We start from the raw sequence: 17951 nt of genomic DNA on the forward strand, positions 1-17951 counted from the left end.
TGAAGATATGTTTCTGGAGAAACTTCAGCACTGTCCTAGTATCATTAGTGGGTGTGGCAATGGCCTCCACCCATTTGGATACATAGTCAACTGCTACCAGAATATAAGTGTTTGAGTATGATGGTGGGAAAGGTCCTATGAAGTCAATACCCCATACATCAAACAACTCAATCTCCAAGATCCCCTGTTGAGGCATAGCATAACCGTGAGGCAGATTGCCAACTCTCTGGCAGTTGTCACAGTTACGAACAAACTCTCGGGAATCTCTATAGAAGGTAGGCCAGTAGAAGCCACATTGGAGGACCTTGGTGGCTGTTCGCTCACCTCCGAAGTGGCCTCCATATTGTGATCCATGGCAATGCCATAAGATCTTCTGTGCTTCTTCTCTAGGCACACACCTACGGATTATTCCGTCTGCACATCTCTTAAAGAGATAGGGTTCTTCCCACAAGTAGTACCTTGCATCAGTAATTAATTTTTTCTTTTGTTGCCTGTTGTACTTTTTGGGTATGAACCTTGCAGCTTTATAGTTTGCGATGTCTACAAACCATGGTGTTTCCTGTATGGCAAACAAGTGCTCATCCGGAAAGGTCTCAGAGATCTCAATAGAGGGGAAGGATGCCCCTTCTACTGGTTCTATCCGGGACAGATGGTCAGCCACTTGGTTTTCTGTCTCTTTTCTGTCTCTTATTTCTATATCAAACTCTTGCAGAAGCAACACCCATCTTATGAGCCTGGGTTTTGAATCCTGCTTTGTAAGTAGATATTTAAGAGCAGCATGGTCAGTGTACACAATCACTTTTGATCCTACCAGGTATGATCTAAACTTGTTAATGGCATAAACCGCTGCAAGCAATTCTTTTTCTGTGATTGTGTAATTTTTCTGGGCATCATTTAAAACATGGCTAGCATAATAAATGACATGCAGAAGTTTGTCATGCCTCTGCCCCAGTACTGCACCAATGGCATGGTCACTGGCATCACACATTAGTTCGAATGGTAATGTCCAGTCTAGTGCAGAAATTACTGGTGCTGTGACTAGCTTAGCTTTTAGAGTTTCAAACGCCTGCAGACACTCTGTGTCAAACACAAATGGCGTGTTAGTAGCTAGCAGGTTGCTTAGAGGTTTTGCAATTTTTGAAAAATCCTTTATAAACCTCCTATAAAATCCTGCATGCCCCAGAAAGCTTCTGATTGCCTTAACATTGGCAGGTGGTGGTAATTTTTCAATTACCTCTACCTTAGCTTGATCCACCTCTATTCCCTTGTTCGAAATCTTGTGTCCAAGAACAATCCCTTCAGTCACCATAAAGTGACATTTTTCCCAGTTTAAAACCAGGTTAGTCTCTTGACATCTTTTCAGAACCAGTGTCAGGTGATCAAGGCAGGAGCTGAATGAGTCTCCATATACTGAGAAGTCATCCATGAAGACTTTCAGAAATTTTTCTACCATATCAGAGAAAATAGAGAGCATGCATCTCTGAAAGGTTGCAGGTGCATTACACAGCCCAAATGGCATCCTTCTGTACGCAAATACTCCAGATGGACATGTGAATGTTGTTTTCTCTTGATCCTGGGGATCTACTGCAATTTGGTTGTAGCCTGAATAGCCATTCAAAAAGTAGTAATAATCATGACCTGCTAGTCTTTCTAGCATTTGGTCTATGAATGGTAAAGAAAAATGATCCTTTCTGGTGGCTGTATTGAGCCTTCTGTAGTCAATACACATGCGCCACCCTGTAACTGTTCTTGTAGGAACCAGTTCATTTTTTTCATTATGAACCACTGGCATGCCTCCCTTTTTGGGGACAACTTAGACAGGGCTCACCCAGGAGCTATCAGAAATAGGATAAATAATCCCAGCCTCCAGTAACTTGGTGACCTCTTTCTGCACCACTTCCTTCATGACTGGATTTAGTCGCCTCTGTGGTTGAACCACTGGCTTAGCATCATCCTCCAATAGGATCTTGTGCATGCATTTAGCTGGGCTTATGCCCTTAAGGTCACTTATGGACCACCCAAGAGCTGTCTTGTGTGTCCTTAGCACTTGAATTAGTGCTTCCTCTTCCTGTGGATTTAAAGCAGAGCTTATGATCACCAGAAAAGTGTCACCTTCTCCCAGAAATGCATATTTCAGGGATGGTGGCAGTGGTTTGAGCTCGGGTTTAGGATGTTTTTCCTCTTCCTGAGGAATTTTTAGAGGCTCTTTTATTTCCTCTGAATCCTCCAAATCAGGTTGAGCATCCTTAAAGATGTCTTCTAGCTCTGATTCGAGACTCTCAGCCATGTTGATCTCCTCTACTAAAGAGTTAATAAGATCAACTTTTATGCAGTCTTTTGGTGTATCTGGATGCTGCATGACTTTGACAGCATTTAACTTGAACTCATCTTCATTTTGGACATCAATGAGAGTTCGTCCAGTTGCTAGGAAAGGTCTTCCTAGAATGAGAGTAGCACTCTTGTGTTCCTCTATTTCCAGCACCACAAAGTCAGTGGGAAAGGCGAATGGCCCAACCCTGACAATCATGTCTTCAATTACGCCTGATGGGTATTTAATGGAGCCATCAGCAAGTTGAAGACAGATCCTAGTTAGTTTAACTTCTTCAATTAAACCAAGCTTTCTAATGGTGGATGCAGGTATTAGGTTGATGCTTGCTCCAGGATCATATGAAGCTGTCTTGGTGGAATTACCCTCTAATACGCATGGTATCAGAAAGCTCCTAGGATCTTTAAGATTTTCTGGGAAGCTTTTCAGAATGACTGCACTACATTCTTCAGTGAAGAAAACTCTTTCAGGTTCTCTCCAATCCTTCTTGTGACTCAAGATCTCTTTCATGAACTTGGCATAAAAGGGTATTTGCTCAAGTGTCTCTGCAAACGGAATCTTTATTTCAAGAGTCCTGAGATAGTCTGCAAAGCGAGCAAATTGCTTATCCTGCTCCTCTTGGCGGAGTTTTTGAAGATAAGGCATCTTGGCTTTGTATTCCTTGACCTTGGTTGCTGCAGGTTTATTTCCTACAGAAGTGGTTGAAGAAGCCTTTTTAGAGAGGTTACTATCAGCACTTGTATGTGTCTGATTCCTCACTGGCGTTTGAACGCCAGGATTGGAAGCTGAATTGGCGTTTGAACGCCAGAACTGAGCTCCCTTTGGGCGTTTGACACCAACTCCTTGCCTGTTTCTGACGTTTGAACGCCAGAAGTGAGCATGGGTTGGGCGTTTAACGCCAGCTTTTCACCCTTTTCTGGCGTTTGAACGCCAGATTTATTCCTCTCTGGGCTCTTACTGTCCTCAGAGGGATTTTGGGTGGCAGTTTGTTCATCTTCTATCAGTTGTTCTTTTCTTAGCTTCCTACTGCTTTGAAGTGGGGTATTCAATGTTTTCCCACTTCTTAATTGGACTACTTGGCACTCTTCTGTTATCTGTTTTGATAATTGCTGTTTTGTTTGCCTCAACTGTACTTCTATATTCATGTTGGCCATTCTTGTGTCTTGCAACATCTCCTTGAATTCGGCCAGCTATTTTGTTAGAATATCCAATTGCTGATTGAATTCAATAACTTGTTCTGCAGGACTGGGTTCAGCAGTTACTGTTTTAGCTTCTTCTTTCATGGAAGATTCACTTCTTAAGTACATATACTGATTTCTGGCAACTGTATCAATGAGCTCTTGAGCCTCTTCAATTGTCTTTCTCATGGGTATAGATCCACCAGCTTAGTGGTCTAGAAAAATCTGAGCTCTTTCTGTAAGCCCATAGTAAAAGATGTCTAACTGCACCCGCTCTGAAAACATTTCAAAGGGACATTTCCTTAGCATCTCTCTGTACCTCTCCCAGGCATCATAAAGGAATTCATTATCTCCTTGTTTAAAGCCTTGGATCTCCATCCTTAGCTATGTCATCCTTTTTGGAGGGAAATACTGATTCGGGAATTTTTCAGACAGCTGTTTCCATGTCCTTATGCTGGCCTTGGGTTGGTTATTTAACCACCTCTTAGCTTGATCTTTTACAGCAAATAGAAACAGTAATAGTCTATAGACATCCTGATCTACCTCTTTATCACGTACTGTGTCAGCAATTTGTAAAAACTGTGCCAGAAACTCTGTAGGTTCTTCTTGTGGAAGACCGGAATACTGGCAACTTTGCTGCACCATGATAATAAGCTGAGGATTCAACTCAAAACTACTGACTCTGATGGAGGGTACACAGATACTACTCCCATATAAAGCAGAAGTGGGGTTAGCATGTGACCCCAGAGTCCTTCTGGACTGTTCATTTCCATTTAAGTCCATGATGGAGAAAGGGAGATGATGTGAATTGCAAGTAAAATATATTTTTAAATTTTTATTTTATTAAATTCAAAATAACCGAAAAAAATTAAAATAAAATAGAGTAAAATAATTGGAAAATAAAATATGGATTTCAAAAATTAAAAGGAAAGGAAAATAAAAAGAAATTTGAATGTTGAATTGACTAATTAATTGAGAAGATTTGAAAATATTTTTTTTTTGAAAAAGATTTTCGAAAAAGATTTGAATTTTGAATTTTTAAAACTAAGATAAGATAAAATAGAAAGTTTTTAAAATAAAAATATGAATTTTTGAAAGAAAATTTCGAAAATCAATTAAATTAAAGAGAAAAGATATTTTTGAATTTAATGAGGAAAGAGAAAAACACACAAAAGACACACAATTTAAAAATTTCAGATCTAATGCTCCTTGTTTTCGAAAATTTTGGAAGGAAAACACCAAGGAACACCAAACTTAAAAATTTTAAGATCAAAACACAAGGAAGACTCAAGAACACTTTGAAGACTCACAATAACAACAAGAACATGAAAATAGAACACCAAACTTAAAATTTTTAGAAAACCAAAATAAAATTTTCGAAAACTAAAGAAAGATTAACAAGAAAACACCAAACTTAAAGTTTGGCACAAGATTTAATCAAAGAAAATTATATAAAAAAAAGAAGATAGCCAATTACCAAGAACATAAGCACAACGCTCTAGCCAATTGAGCTATAAATTTAATGTGTTTTTGAAAAGGTTTTTGAAAATATGTTAATTAGAAAAATTTTTGAAAAATCTTTTTGAGATTTTCGAAAATCACAAGAAAAGAAACAAGGAAAGACACAAAAACAAGAAAAACTAAAGATCAAACGAGGAAACTAACAAGAACAACTCGAGAAATTGCAAGAGCAACAAGAACATGCAATTGACACCAAACTTAAAAATTGACTCTAAACTCACAGAAAAACTAAAATTTACTAGAGAAAAATAATATTTTTGAAAGATTTTTGAAAAGAAAATAAAAGACTCTGACCCAAAAGACAAAATTTTCCTAATCTAAGCAACAAGATTCACCGTCAGTTGTTCAAACTCAAACAATCCCTGGCAACGACGCCAAAAACTTGGTGCACGAAATTACAATCACCCTCTGTAACTCCACACAACTAACCAGCAAGTGCACTGGGTCGTCCAAGTAATACCTTACGTGAGTAAGGGTGGAATCCGACGGAGATTGTTGGTTTGAAGCAAGCTATGGTTATCTTGTAACTCTTAGTCAGGATATCACTAATTCTGAGTTTTAATTGGTAGTAATTAAAAAGCATGGATTAAATAGTACTTGTTATGCAGTAATAGAGAATATGTTGGAGTTTTGGAGATGCTTTGTGATGAGCAGATAATTTATACGCTTTTTGGCATTGTTTTTAGTATGTTTTTAGTAGGATCTAGTTACTTTTAGGGATGTTTTTATTAGTTTTTATGTTAAATTCACATTTCTGGACTTTACTATGAGTTTTTGTGTTTTTCTGTGATTTCAGGTATTTTCTGGCTGAAATTGAGGGACTTGAGCAAAAATCAGATTCAAATGTTGAAGAAGGACTGCTGATGCTGTTGGATTCTGACCTCCTTGCACTTAAAGTGGATTTTCTGGAGCTACAAAACTCCAAATGACGCGCTTCCAATTGCGTTGGAAAGTAGACATCTAGGAATTTCCAGCAATATATAATAGTTTATACTTTGCCCGAGTTTAGATGACGCAAAAGGGCGTTGAACACCAGTTCTACGCTGCAGTCTGGAGTTAAACGCCAGAAACACGTCACGAACCAGAGTTGAATGCCAAAAACACGTTACAAACTGGCGTTCAACTCCAAAAGAAGCCTCTGCACGTGTAAACTTCAAGTTTAGCCCAAGAACACATCAAGTGGGCCCCGGAAGTAGATTTATGCATCAATTACTTACTTCTGTATACCCTAGTAGCTAGTCTAGTATAAATAGGACTTTTTACTATTGTATTTACATCTTATGATTTTTAGTTCAACTTTGGATCATATTGATCACGTTTGGGGGCTGGCCATTTGGCCATGCCTGGACCTTCATTACTTATGTATTTTCAACGGTAGAGTTTCTGCACTCCATAGATTAAGGTGTGGAGCTCTGCTGTACCTCATGATTTAATGCAAAGTACTACTATTTTTCTATTCAATTCAACTTATTCTGCTTCTAAGATATCCATTCGCACCCAAGAACATGATGAATGTGATGATTATGTGACGCTCATCATCATTCTCACTTATGAACGCGTGCCTGACAAACACTTCTGTTCTACATGCAAACAAGCTAGAATGAATATCTCTTAGATATCTAATACAGGGGACCGAGTCCGAGATATTAGAATCTTTGTGGTATAAGTTAGAGCCCATGGATGGCCATTCTGGAGATCCGAAAAGTCTAAACCTTGTCTGTAGTATTTCGAGTAGGATCTGGGAAGGGATGGCTGTGACGAGCTTCAAACTCGCGAGTGCTGGGCGTAGTGACAGACGCAAAAGGAGGGTGAATCCTATTCCAGTATGATCGAGAACCTCCAGATGATTAGCCGTGCCATGACAGAGCATTTGGACCTTTTTCACAGAGAGGATAGGATGTAGCCATTGACAATGGTGATGCCTTACAGAAAGCTTGCCATGGAAAGGAGTAGGAATGATTCGATGAAAACAGCAGGAAAGCAGAGGTTCAGAGGAACGAAAGCATCTCTATACGCTTATCTGAAATTCTCACCAATGATTTACATAAGTATTTCTATCTTTATTTTCTGTTTATTTATTATTATTATTCGAAAACTCCATAACCATTTGATATCCGCCTGACTGAGATTTACAAGATGACCATAGCTTGCTTCATACCAACAATCTCCGTGGGATCGACCCTTACTCACGTAAGGTTTTATTACTTGGACGACCCAGTGCACTTGCTGGTTAGTTGTATCGAAGTTGTGACAAATTATGAATTAAGATTAGAGCACCAAGTTTTTGGAGCCATTACCAGGGATCACAATTTTGTACACCAAGTTTTTGGCGCCGTTGCCGGGGATTGTTCGAGTTTGGAAAACTGACGGTTCATTTTGTTGCTCAGATCAGGTAATTTTCTTTTTGTTTTATTTTCAAAAAAAAATTAATAAAATCATAAAATCAAAAATATTTTGTGTTTCTTGTTTGAGTCTTGAGTCAATTTCAAGTTTGGTGTCAATTGCATTTTTTTAAAAAATTTATGCATTTTTCAAAAATTCATGCATTCATAATGTTCTTCATGATCTTCAAGTTGTTCTTGGTAAGTCTTCTTGTTTGATCTTGATGTTTTCTTATTTTGTGTCTTTTGTTGTTTTTCATGTACATCTTTGCATTCATAGTGTCTAAGCATTAAAGATTTCTAAGTTTGGTGTCTTGCATGTTTTTCTTTCATAAAAAATTTTCAAAAATAAGTCTTGATGTTCATCTTGATCTTCAAAGTGTTCTTGGTGTTCATCTTGACATTTATAGTGTTCTTGCATGCATTCATTGTTTTGATCTAAAATTCTCATGCATTGAGTCTTTTTCATGTTTTTCTCTTTCTTCATTAAAAATTCAAAAATCAAAAAAATATCTTTCCCTTTTTCACTCATAAATTTTCGAAAATTTGAGTTGACTTTTTCAAAACTTTTTAAAATTTAGTTGTTTCTTATGAGTCAAATCAAATTTTTAATTTAAAAATCTTATCTTTTTCAAAATCTTTTTCAAAAATCATATCTTTTTCATTTTTCTTATTTATTTTCGAAAATTTTAAAAATATTTTTCAAAAATCTTTTTCTTAATTTTATATTATATTTTCGAAAATATCATCAACAAGTAATGTTTTGATTCAAAAATTTCAAGTTTGTTACTTACTTGTTAAGAAAGATTCAAACTTTAAATTCTAGAATCATATCTTGTGATTTCTTGTGAATCAAGTCATTAATTGTGATTTTAAAAATCAAATCTTTTTCAAAACTAATTTCAATCATATCTTTTCAAAAATATTTTTTTTATCTTATCTTTTTCAAAATCATATCTTTTTAATCATACCTTTTCATATCATATCTTTTTCAAATATCTTTTCTAACTTCTTATCTTTTTATCTTTTAAAAATTGATTTTCAAAATTTGTTTTAACTTTTTGTTTGTTTCTTATCTCTTTCAAAACTACCTAACTAACTATCCCTCTCTAATTTTCGAAAATACCTCCCTCTTTTTTCAAAAATTCTTCTTAATTAATTAATTGTTTCAATTTTTAATTTTAATTTTAATTTTATCTTAATTTTCGAAAATCATCAACTCCTTTTCAAAAAATTATTTTCGAAATTCTCTTCTCTCTCACACTCTTCTATTTATTTAATTACTTACTAACACTTCTCTTCATCTCATATCTCTGCTCTCCTCACCCTTGTGTTTGGATTCTCCTCCCTTCTCTTTCCTTACATTACATTCTTTTCTTTTTCTACTCACACAAAGGAATCTCTATACTGTGACATAGAGGATTCCATATTTTCTTTGTTATTCCCTTCTTTGTCATATGAGCAGGAGCAAGGACAAGAACATTCTTGTTGAAGCAGATCCTGAACCTGAAAGGACTTTGAAAATACCTGAAATTATAGAAAGTATACTAAAAGTCTAGAAATTATAGAAAGACACACGAACTCATAGTAAAGTCTAGAAATATGAATTTTTTCTAAAAACTAATGAAAATATACTAAAAACAAGTTAAATTATACTAAAAGCTTCCTAAAAATAACGCCAAAAAGCGTATAAATTATCCGCTCATCAGTAGTCCACTACAATGAAGAAGCCAACTCTCAACTTCAAAGAAAAGAACTCGACCTACTTCTGGAAATCCAAGAAAGAGCTCGGATCAGGGAAGAAGCGCTAAAGCGCCGAGTGGCTTCAAGATATAATCAAAAGGTGGTGCCAAGAGGTTTCGCGGAGAATGATCTCATCCTAATCCGAAATGATATTGGAACAACTCGACCCGGAGAAGGAAAGTTGGCAGCAAAATGGAAAGGACCCTACCGAGTCATAGAAGTACTTGGGAAGGGCTACTACAGACTGTCCGAACTCAATGGACGAGAGCTTCCCAGATCGTGGCACGCCTGCAACCTAAGAAGGTACTATAGCTAGAAAAGGTAAAAGATCTCATCATAGGATGCACTCTTTTTCCTGAAAAGGTTTTTTAATGAGGCACCAAGTTGAGATCCAGATATTATCCGACTTAAAAGGATGAAAAACTCCAACATGTATATATTTGCGCTTTCTTTTGAATAAAAAACATTTTAGATATTCTACAAATTCTCAAGATGCATTAATCTGAAGCATTCATCGTACGATTATATAGCAACAGATCGGCAGAAAGTGAAAAACAGATTCACTGCACGATCACGATAAAAGACCAATAAAGATGAAAACGCGATTCATCTAAAGGTCGACCAAAGAAAGACAGAAACCACCTACAAATCGGCAAAGATGAACACAGAATAATGCAAGAAGTTATCGAAAGTGATCCGAAAAAAGAACCTGACGAGGTCTTATGGATTGCTAAATAATAACTTAAAGACTGGCTGACGTTGAGAAGTCGGACCAAGTCAACCCAAGTTATCAGCAAATCCCTGGAAAGAGGTCTGGCCAACCCTATAAAAGAGGAATTGCTATAACTTATAAGAGATCGACCTAACGAAGTCGGTCTCCTACAAAAATAAGTTATATAAGTAATCCCTGAAAGAGACCTGACAAAGGTCCAAGAAAGAGGATTACAAAATAACTTAGAAGAGATCGACCTAACGAAGTCGGTCTCCTACAAAAATAAGTTATATAAGTAATCCCTGAAAGAGACCTGACAAATGTCCAAGAAAGAGGATTACAAAATAACTTAGAAGAGGACGACATGAAGAAGTCGACCTCCTACAAACAAGTTATATAAGTAATCCCTGAAAGAGACCTGACAAATGTCCAAGAAAGAGGATTACAAAATAACTTAGAAGAGGACGACATGAAGAAGTCAACCTCCTACAAACAAGTTATATAAGTAATCCCTGAAAGAGACCTGACAAAGGTCCAAGAAAGAGGATTACAAAATAACTTAGAAGAGGATGACATAAAGAAGTCAACCTCCTACAAGCGAGTTATATAAGTAATCCCTGAAAGAGACCTGACAAAGGTCTAAGAAAGAGGATTACAAAATAACTTAGAAGAGGACGACATAAAGAAGTCGACCTCCTACAAACGAGTTATATAAGTAATCCCTGAAAGAGACCTGACAAAGGTCCAAGAAAGAGGATTACAAAATAACTTAGAAGAGGATGACATAAAGAAGTCGACCTCCTACAAATGAGTTATATAAGTAATCCCTGAAAGAGACCCAACAAAGGTCCAAGAAAAAGGAATACAAAAATAACTTGGAAGAAGACGACGCAAAGAAGTCGATCTCCTGCAATTAACAAAGTTATAAAAGTAATTACTGAAAGAGACCTGACAAAGGTCCAAGAAAGAGGATTACAAAAATAACTTAGAAAAAGATGACGTAAAGAAGTCGACCTCCCACAAACATGTTATAAAAGTAGTCCCTGAAAGAGACCTAGCAAAGGTCCAAGAAAGAGGACTACAAAGCTAGCTAAGACGAGGACCAACGTAAAGAAATCGGCTATGGATTGCTAGAAATATAAGCAAGAGCAAGAAAACCGAGAAACAAGTTGGACCCGCCCATTCACGACCTCAAATGAGTCAACCCGCAAGCAACAGGTGCAAAGCGATCCAAAGAGGCCGAGAAGCAAAGCTTCAACATCTCCAAAAAGTGCTAAGACAAGCGCAAACGAGCAGGATATAAAATACAATATTATAACAAGCTTCAGGGTCAGCCCCAAAAGCTTGAAAACTACTTGTTGTTTTTCAAAAATAAAGTTGCTAAACAAGCATCCCAAAGGAGTATCCACAGTCGAGCAAAATATTCAAACTACAAAAAAAAAGAGTTCAGAAGCCCACAAGCCGGGCTATTTACACAAAACATCCAAGAGAAATCAGCAAAGATCGGGAGCCTTTTCGACAGCATCGGTACAAGGAGAAGGAAGGCGAGTCTGAATAGGTACAGCATCCACGGTTCCATCATCCCGGTTCAGAATCTGGCAATCCGGATCAGACACAATAGGAGGAACTGAAGAGGTTGACACTTTGGCAGAAGACACAGGGGGAGGTTCAACATCATCATTATCCTGGTCATCAGGGACAATCTTACCATCCCTCACAACATTATCCAGGCTGAAAAGAGTAAGGTCGGCCTTGGGAGCAATAATCCGAACCTGCTCCCTCAAGTTCTCATAAGCAGTAGTTACGCTGCCAACAAGATGACCTTGAAGCTCGGAGTAATCAGCTCGGGCATTCTCCAACTCCTCCCTCAGGCGCACCACCTCCCGATAAGATGTAACATAACTGTCCTTATGCCTCAATGCCGTGTCCTCGGCCAACCGCACAGAAGCCGCCAGAGCAAGGGAACTCGCCTTTTCGTTCTCCAGATCCTTTTCCAACTTGGCTACTTTTACCTCAAGCTCTTCTTTCAGGCCCTTCATCCGGTCGAACTCCTGTTTAGCCTCCTCCATAAATTCTTTGGTGGCATGGAGAGGAAGATTCTGAGCAGTTCGATACAGGGCAGCCCCCATATATGCCATTTTAACATTGTTTTGGGTCATAAAATCCTGATGGCGAAGCATCCATGGGGAGGGTACCGTAGGGACCGATTTGCTGATCTACGAACTTGATTGCATTAAAATCAGGGGCGTCAAGGTTAAAGGCCTCAATTGTTTTCTGCTTCTTGTTGGGAGGAGCACCAGAAGTAATGGCAGAAGTCTGTGGAGGATCAGTCAGATGAACTCGAGGAGTGGGGATCACCTTCCTTGGCCCAGGAGAACTCGGCACGGGCGGCTTCACTGGAACTTGAGAGGATCCCTCTCCGGCCGCCTTGGCCGAGATGTTTTGAGCAGTAGCAGCCTTCTTCGCCTTCTTGTAGGCCTTCATGGAATCATTGTTTTTCGACATCTCTGAAAATATAGAATCAACCATAATGACGAGTTACAACATAGAGAAGAAAAACTAAGAAACAAGTAAAGAAACAAGTCAGACAATACCCAAAGCAGTTCGAACCAAAGATGGATCACTCAAGAATAATGTTTGTATCCAGATGGGGTGGTTCCCCCACAAATCTTCAAGAACAACTACAAAATCCCGCTCAACCTCACCAAGCATCTCCCATGTATAACGTGGCACTCTCACATTCTTTTGCCACTCTAGAGGAAAAGCAGGCTCGTCATTCTCATCAAGAAAAAAGGGGCGGACCCCCTCAACAGCACGGACTCGGAAGAAATAATTCTTAAAATCTTTAAAAGACTCATCATACATGGTAATAACTTTATGCCCCTGAGCCGATCTGAAAGAAACCCAGGAAGCTTTCTTTTTGGAAGAACCTCCAGGCTTGGCCGAGACAAAAAGATAGAGGAAAAGAGTTTGAAAAGGTGTTATGCCTAACTCTTGGCAAAGCAGTTGAAATATCTTGATAAAACCCCAGGAATTCGGATGAAGCTGGGATAGAGCAATGTTACATGACCACAACAAGTCGGTCTTGAAAGCAGTAAAAGGAAAAGTAACGTCCAACTGATTGAAGAAATATTCATAGGCGTAGAAGAAGGGACGCTCCCCCTCGACGAAAGTAGGAAAACAAGCCCTCTCATCAAAGTCAGGAGCTACAAGCTCATAATCCCTCTCCCGAGCACTGGTACCACAAATCCTATGACGTTTCCTCAGCTCTACACAAAATTCAGCATCCACGATAGAGACACACATTAGGACAAGGGAGTCCAGCCAATCGGACATCCCCTCAGGAACTTTAGAAGACATCTCTACAATGTTATTGCGAGAAGACATGAGGCCAACTAATCCTACAAAAAGAAAAGAAGATTGGATTACTAAAAAACATTTCGGAGGAGGGGCAAAGCAACTCGACTAATATGATACAGACGAACAAACAAAAAAGGAAAACCCCAAGACTCAAACCAAAGTCCTGGGGAATCCTTTGGAGGCAGTGACAAAGCAAGGTTTCAAGAAAAATCTATAGCTTACGTCTCGGCATCCCCCAAACAAAACACAAAAAGTACAAAAAGTCATCAAAGCCACTATCTTCTTACAAAAAGCTTCGACAACACCAAATATGCCAAGCAGAGAATCATCAAAGACACAGCCTTTTCTCTAGAATCAAACAAAAACCATCATCGAAAAGCATAAGCAGAAACGGTGATAACATGCAAAAGTCCTAAAAGCATCAAGCAACAAGAAAGGCAAAAAAATTCATACAAAAGACGAAGAAACTCCAGAACACGCAATAATCAGGCGCAGTAAAAGCAGAAAGATCCAAACTTTCTCCAAACAAAATCAAATTCAGACATAAAAAATAACAGAGGAAGAAAAATTGAACCTGAAAAATAGAAGAAAACCTCAAAAGAAAGCTGAAGAAGCAAGAAGCGACAGAGCGACCCCTCGAACGGAAAAAATTTGCCGGAAGAAGACGGAGGGTGAAATCCAGAATCACTCCTTTTCCACAGAAAGCGGTAGTAGAGCAGGCATCGCAGAAAGAAACTGCGAAACTCTAGGGAAAAACGGAAAATGAGAGAGTAAAGGGAGAAGTTACGAAAAGGAACGAAGAAGAGAAACCGTTTCTGATGGCAAAGTTCAAAATAAAAACCATGGGAAATGGGGCATTTGAAGTCAATTAATGAGGGTATCAAACCCTCGCACGTTCCCAAAGCGCCGATATAAAAGCGCGCACTTTTAAAGGAAAACGTTCCACATTCAAAAAGGCTCTACAAAGAAAGGAATCGACAAAATGCTTGAGTTCAGCTTCACTAGAGAAGGACCGAAGTCAGGGACTCGACCTCAGCAAAAAAGACCGAGCTCAAGCAGGGGCACTGTTCACACCCTGGGTCGAGCTATCCGACCTGGGATGATTGGCGACAAAGCGACCGACCTCTTCAGGTCAGGCTACCCGACCTCTTCTCAAAGAGGTCGGCCAAATCGACAAGAAAGCCCAATAAAGGGCCCAAATAGAGGAACACGACCCAAATCCAAAGGCAGTCCAAGCCTAAAGAGATAAAGGCGGTTCCCTTGAAGATAAGCTGACCCCACCCAAAGATAAGATAAGATAAGAGAACTAACTTATCTTATCGGAAAGGTCAGCCCACACTACTATAAATACACTGGAGCACCCAGGTATAACTCATACTCTGATTCTACAATAAACCTGCTTAATACCCGTGCTAACTTAAGCATCGGAGTCTCTTGCAGGTACCCCCCACCCTTCGGTGACCAAGGATCAGAAGTCAGCCAACAAGTCGGATACAACAGCTCCGGCCGCCACCTGCCAGCCGGACACGTCATCTCCGACCAGTACAGAAAATCTCATCCGAGATCGACCTACAGTTTCAGGTAACCCTCGAAACAAGACCTGACATGGGTCCAAGAAAGAGGATTACAAAAATAACTTGGAAAAGGACGACGTAAAGAAGTTGGCCTCCCAACAAACAAGTTATAAAAGTAATCCCTGAAAGAGACCTGACAAGGGTCCAAGAAAGAGGATTATAAAAATAACTTGGAAAAGGATGACGCAAAGAAGTCGGTCTCCCACAAACAAGTTATAAAAGTAGTCCCTGAAAGAGACCTGACAAAGGTCCAAAAAAGAGGACTACAAAAATAATTGGAAAGAGGACCAACATAAAGATATCGGTTATGGATTGCTAGAAATAAATACAAGTAAGAGCGAGAAAACCGAAATACAAGTTGGATCCACACATCCACGACCTCAAAGGATCTAAGCTACAAGCAATAAGTACAAAACAATCCAAAGAGGCCGAGCAGCAAGGCTCCAGCATTCTCAAAACCCAGAAAGGTGGCAAGACAAGTGCAAACAAGCATGACATAAAATACAATATTATAACAAGCTTCAGGATCAGACCCAAAAGCTTGAAAGCTACTTATTGTTTTTTCAAAATAAAAAGTTGCTAAACAAGCAACCAGAAGGAGTATCAACAGTCAGCAAAATATTCAAACTACAAAATAAAGAGTTTAAAAGCCCACAAGTCGGGCTATCTACACAAACATCCAAGAAAAATCAGCTAAGATTGGGAGCCTTCTTAGCAGCATCAGTACGGGGAGAAGGAGGGCGAGTCTGAATAGGCACAGCATCCACAGTACCATCATCCCGGTTCAAGATCTGACAGTCCGGATCAGAAACGGAATGACCGACCTCAACCAGAGGAACTGTAGAAGTTGACACTTTGGCAGAAGGCACAGGAGAAGGTTCGACATCGTCATCATCCTGGTCATCAGGGACAATCTTACCATCCCTCACAACATTGTCCAAGCTAAAAAGAGTAAGGTCGGCCTCAGGAGCAATAATTCGAACCTGCTCCTTCAGGTTCTCGTAAGCAGCATTCACACTGCCAACAAGATAACCCTGGAGCTCGGAGTAATCAGCTCGGGCGTTCTCCAACTCCTCTTTCAAATGCATTCCCTCCCGATAGGATGTGACGTAGCTGTCTTTATGCCTCAATGCCGTGTCCTCGGCCAACCGCACAGAAGCCGCCAGAGCAAGGGAACTCGCCTTCTCATTCTTCAGATCCTTCTCCAGTTTGGCCACCTTCACCTCAAGCTCCTCCTTCAAGCCCTTCATCCGATCGAACTCCTGTTTTGCCTCCTCCATAAAAGCTTTGGTGCCATGGAGAGGAAGATTTTGAGTAGTTCGGTACAGGGCAGCTCCCATATGTGCTATTTTTACACTACTCCGAGTTATAAAATCCAAATGACGAAGGAGTGATACATCATCCATAGGGAGGACACCGTAGGGACCGATCTGCTGATCTACGAACTCGACCGCGTCAAAATCAGGGGCATCAAGGTTGAAAGGCTCAATTGTTTTTTGTTTCTTGTTGGGAGGAGCACCAGAAGTAGCAGCGGAAGACTGTGGAGGGTCGGCCAGGCAAACCCGAGGAGTGGGAATCACCATCCTCGGTCCAGGAGAACTCGACACGGGCGGCTTCACCTGAACTTGAGAAGATCCCTCTCCCGTCGCCTTGGCCGAGACATTTTGAGCAGCAGCAGCCTTCCTTGCCTTTTTGAAGGCCTTCATGGAATCATTATTTTTTGACATCTCTGAAAAAATAGAATCAACCACAGCAATGGGTTATGTTCATACCCTGGGTCAAGCTGTCCAAACCGGGATGTTCAGTAGCAAAGCGACCGACCTCTCTTAGGTCAAGCGGACCGACTTCTTTACGAAGAACTCGGCCAAATCGACAGGAAAGCCCAAAGAAGGGTCCAACTCAAGGAATACGGCCCAGATCCAGAGGCCGCCCACGCCTACAGAGATAAGGGCGGTTCCATGGAAGATAAGCTGACCTCACCTAAAGATAACATAAGATAACTAACTTATCTTATCTAAAAAGGTCACTCCTCATCATTATAAATACACTGGAGCACCCAGGTATAACTCATACTCTGATTCTACATAAAACATATTCAATACCCATGCTAACTTAAGCATCGGAGTCTCTTGCAGGTACCCCCACCCTTCGGTGACCAAGGATCAGCAGTGCAGTCAGTCCAACAAGTCGGATACGACAACTTCGGCCGCCACTCACCAGCCGGACACATCGGCACCGACCCGTACAGAAGATCTCAACCGAGATCGACCTCCAGTTTCAGGTAACCCTCGCCGTTGCCGGGGAACCTGGAAGTCATCCCAACACCATGGCGGACGGTCATGACAACAACCACGATTCAGATCTAGAAAACAAAACACCGCACAAGAACGCAGACACTACGCTAAAGGATACTCCGGAATCCAACGGGGACAAAAACTCATCAAATCCGGGGGTAATAGAAGCACTTCAAGACCACTTAAAGCAACTTGAAAAAAAAAACCAACAACAACGAGAGGTCGGAAAGGATCTACAAAGAGAGGTACGGCGGCATCGAGAATTGGAAGATAAACTACTGCAATTAGAAGCCAGTCTCAAATCAAAAGCTCCTCGGACCACTCCTGAGGAAAATTCACGCAAAGAGCAAGATCCATTCACCAGGGAAATCATGAAAACCAAAATTTCAAAAGACTTCAAACTTCCGGATATGACTTTGTATGATGGCACCACAGATCCCAACCATCATCTCAGCAATTTCAGAAGTAGAATGTACCTCACCGACGTCTCAGACGCCGTTCGCTGCAAAGCTTTTCCAACAACTCTCACGAAGACAGCAATCAGATGGTTCGACAACCTACCTCCAAATTCCATCTCAAATTTTGACGACCTAGCCAAAAATTCCTAGCCAAATTCTCCATCCAGAAAGATAAGGCCAAGCACGCCCCCAGTTCACTGGGGATCAAGCAAGGAGATCGGGAGAGCCTCTGCAACTACATGGAAAGATTCAACAAAACATGCATGGACATACAAAGCTTGCCAACAGAGGCCGCCATCATGGGACTCATCAATGGCCTACGAGAAGGACCTTTTAACCAATCCCTATCAAAAAAGTACCCTACATCCTTAGACGAAGTGCAGGAGCGAGCAGAAAAATACATC

General features: G+C 40.1%; 2 protein-coding genes across 2 annotated transcripts; both read right to left on the reverse strand.

Annotated features, from left to right (window-relative positions):
• Positions 1-11354: 11354 nt before the first annotated feature.
• LOC148550510 (uncharacterized) lies at positions 11355-11999 on the reverse strand. Its single transcript, XM_088494520.1, has one exon. It carries the CDS (start codon positions 11997-11999, stop codon positions 11355-11357), a length of 645 nt encoding a protein of 214 aa, XP_088350646.1.
• Positions 12000-15484: 3485 nt separating this feature from the next.
• Positions 15485-16138, reverse strand: LOC148550511 (uncharacterized). Its single transcript, XM_088493182.1, has one exon. The coding sequence runs from the start codon at positions 16133-16135 to the stop codon at positions 15485-15487; it is 651 nt and encodes a 216-aa protein (XP_088349308.1). The 5' UTR covers positions 16136-16138.
• Positions 16139-17951: the final 1813 nt, after the last annotated feature.

This window comes from Arachis ipaensis, chromosome B7 (genome assembly GCF_059453495.1).
Source record: "Arachis ipaensis isolate K30076 ecotype BB chromosome B7, ASM5945349v1, whole genome shotgun sequence".
NCBI classification, from domain to species: Eukaryota; Viridiplantae; Streptophyta; class Magnoliopsida; order Fabales; family Fabaceae; genus Arachis; species Arachis ipaensis.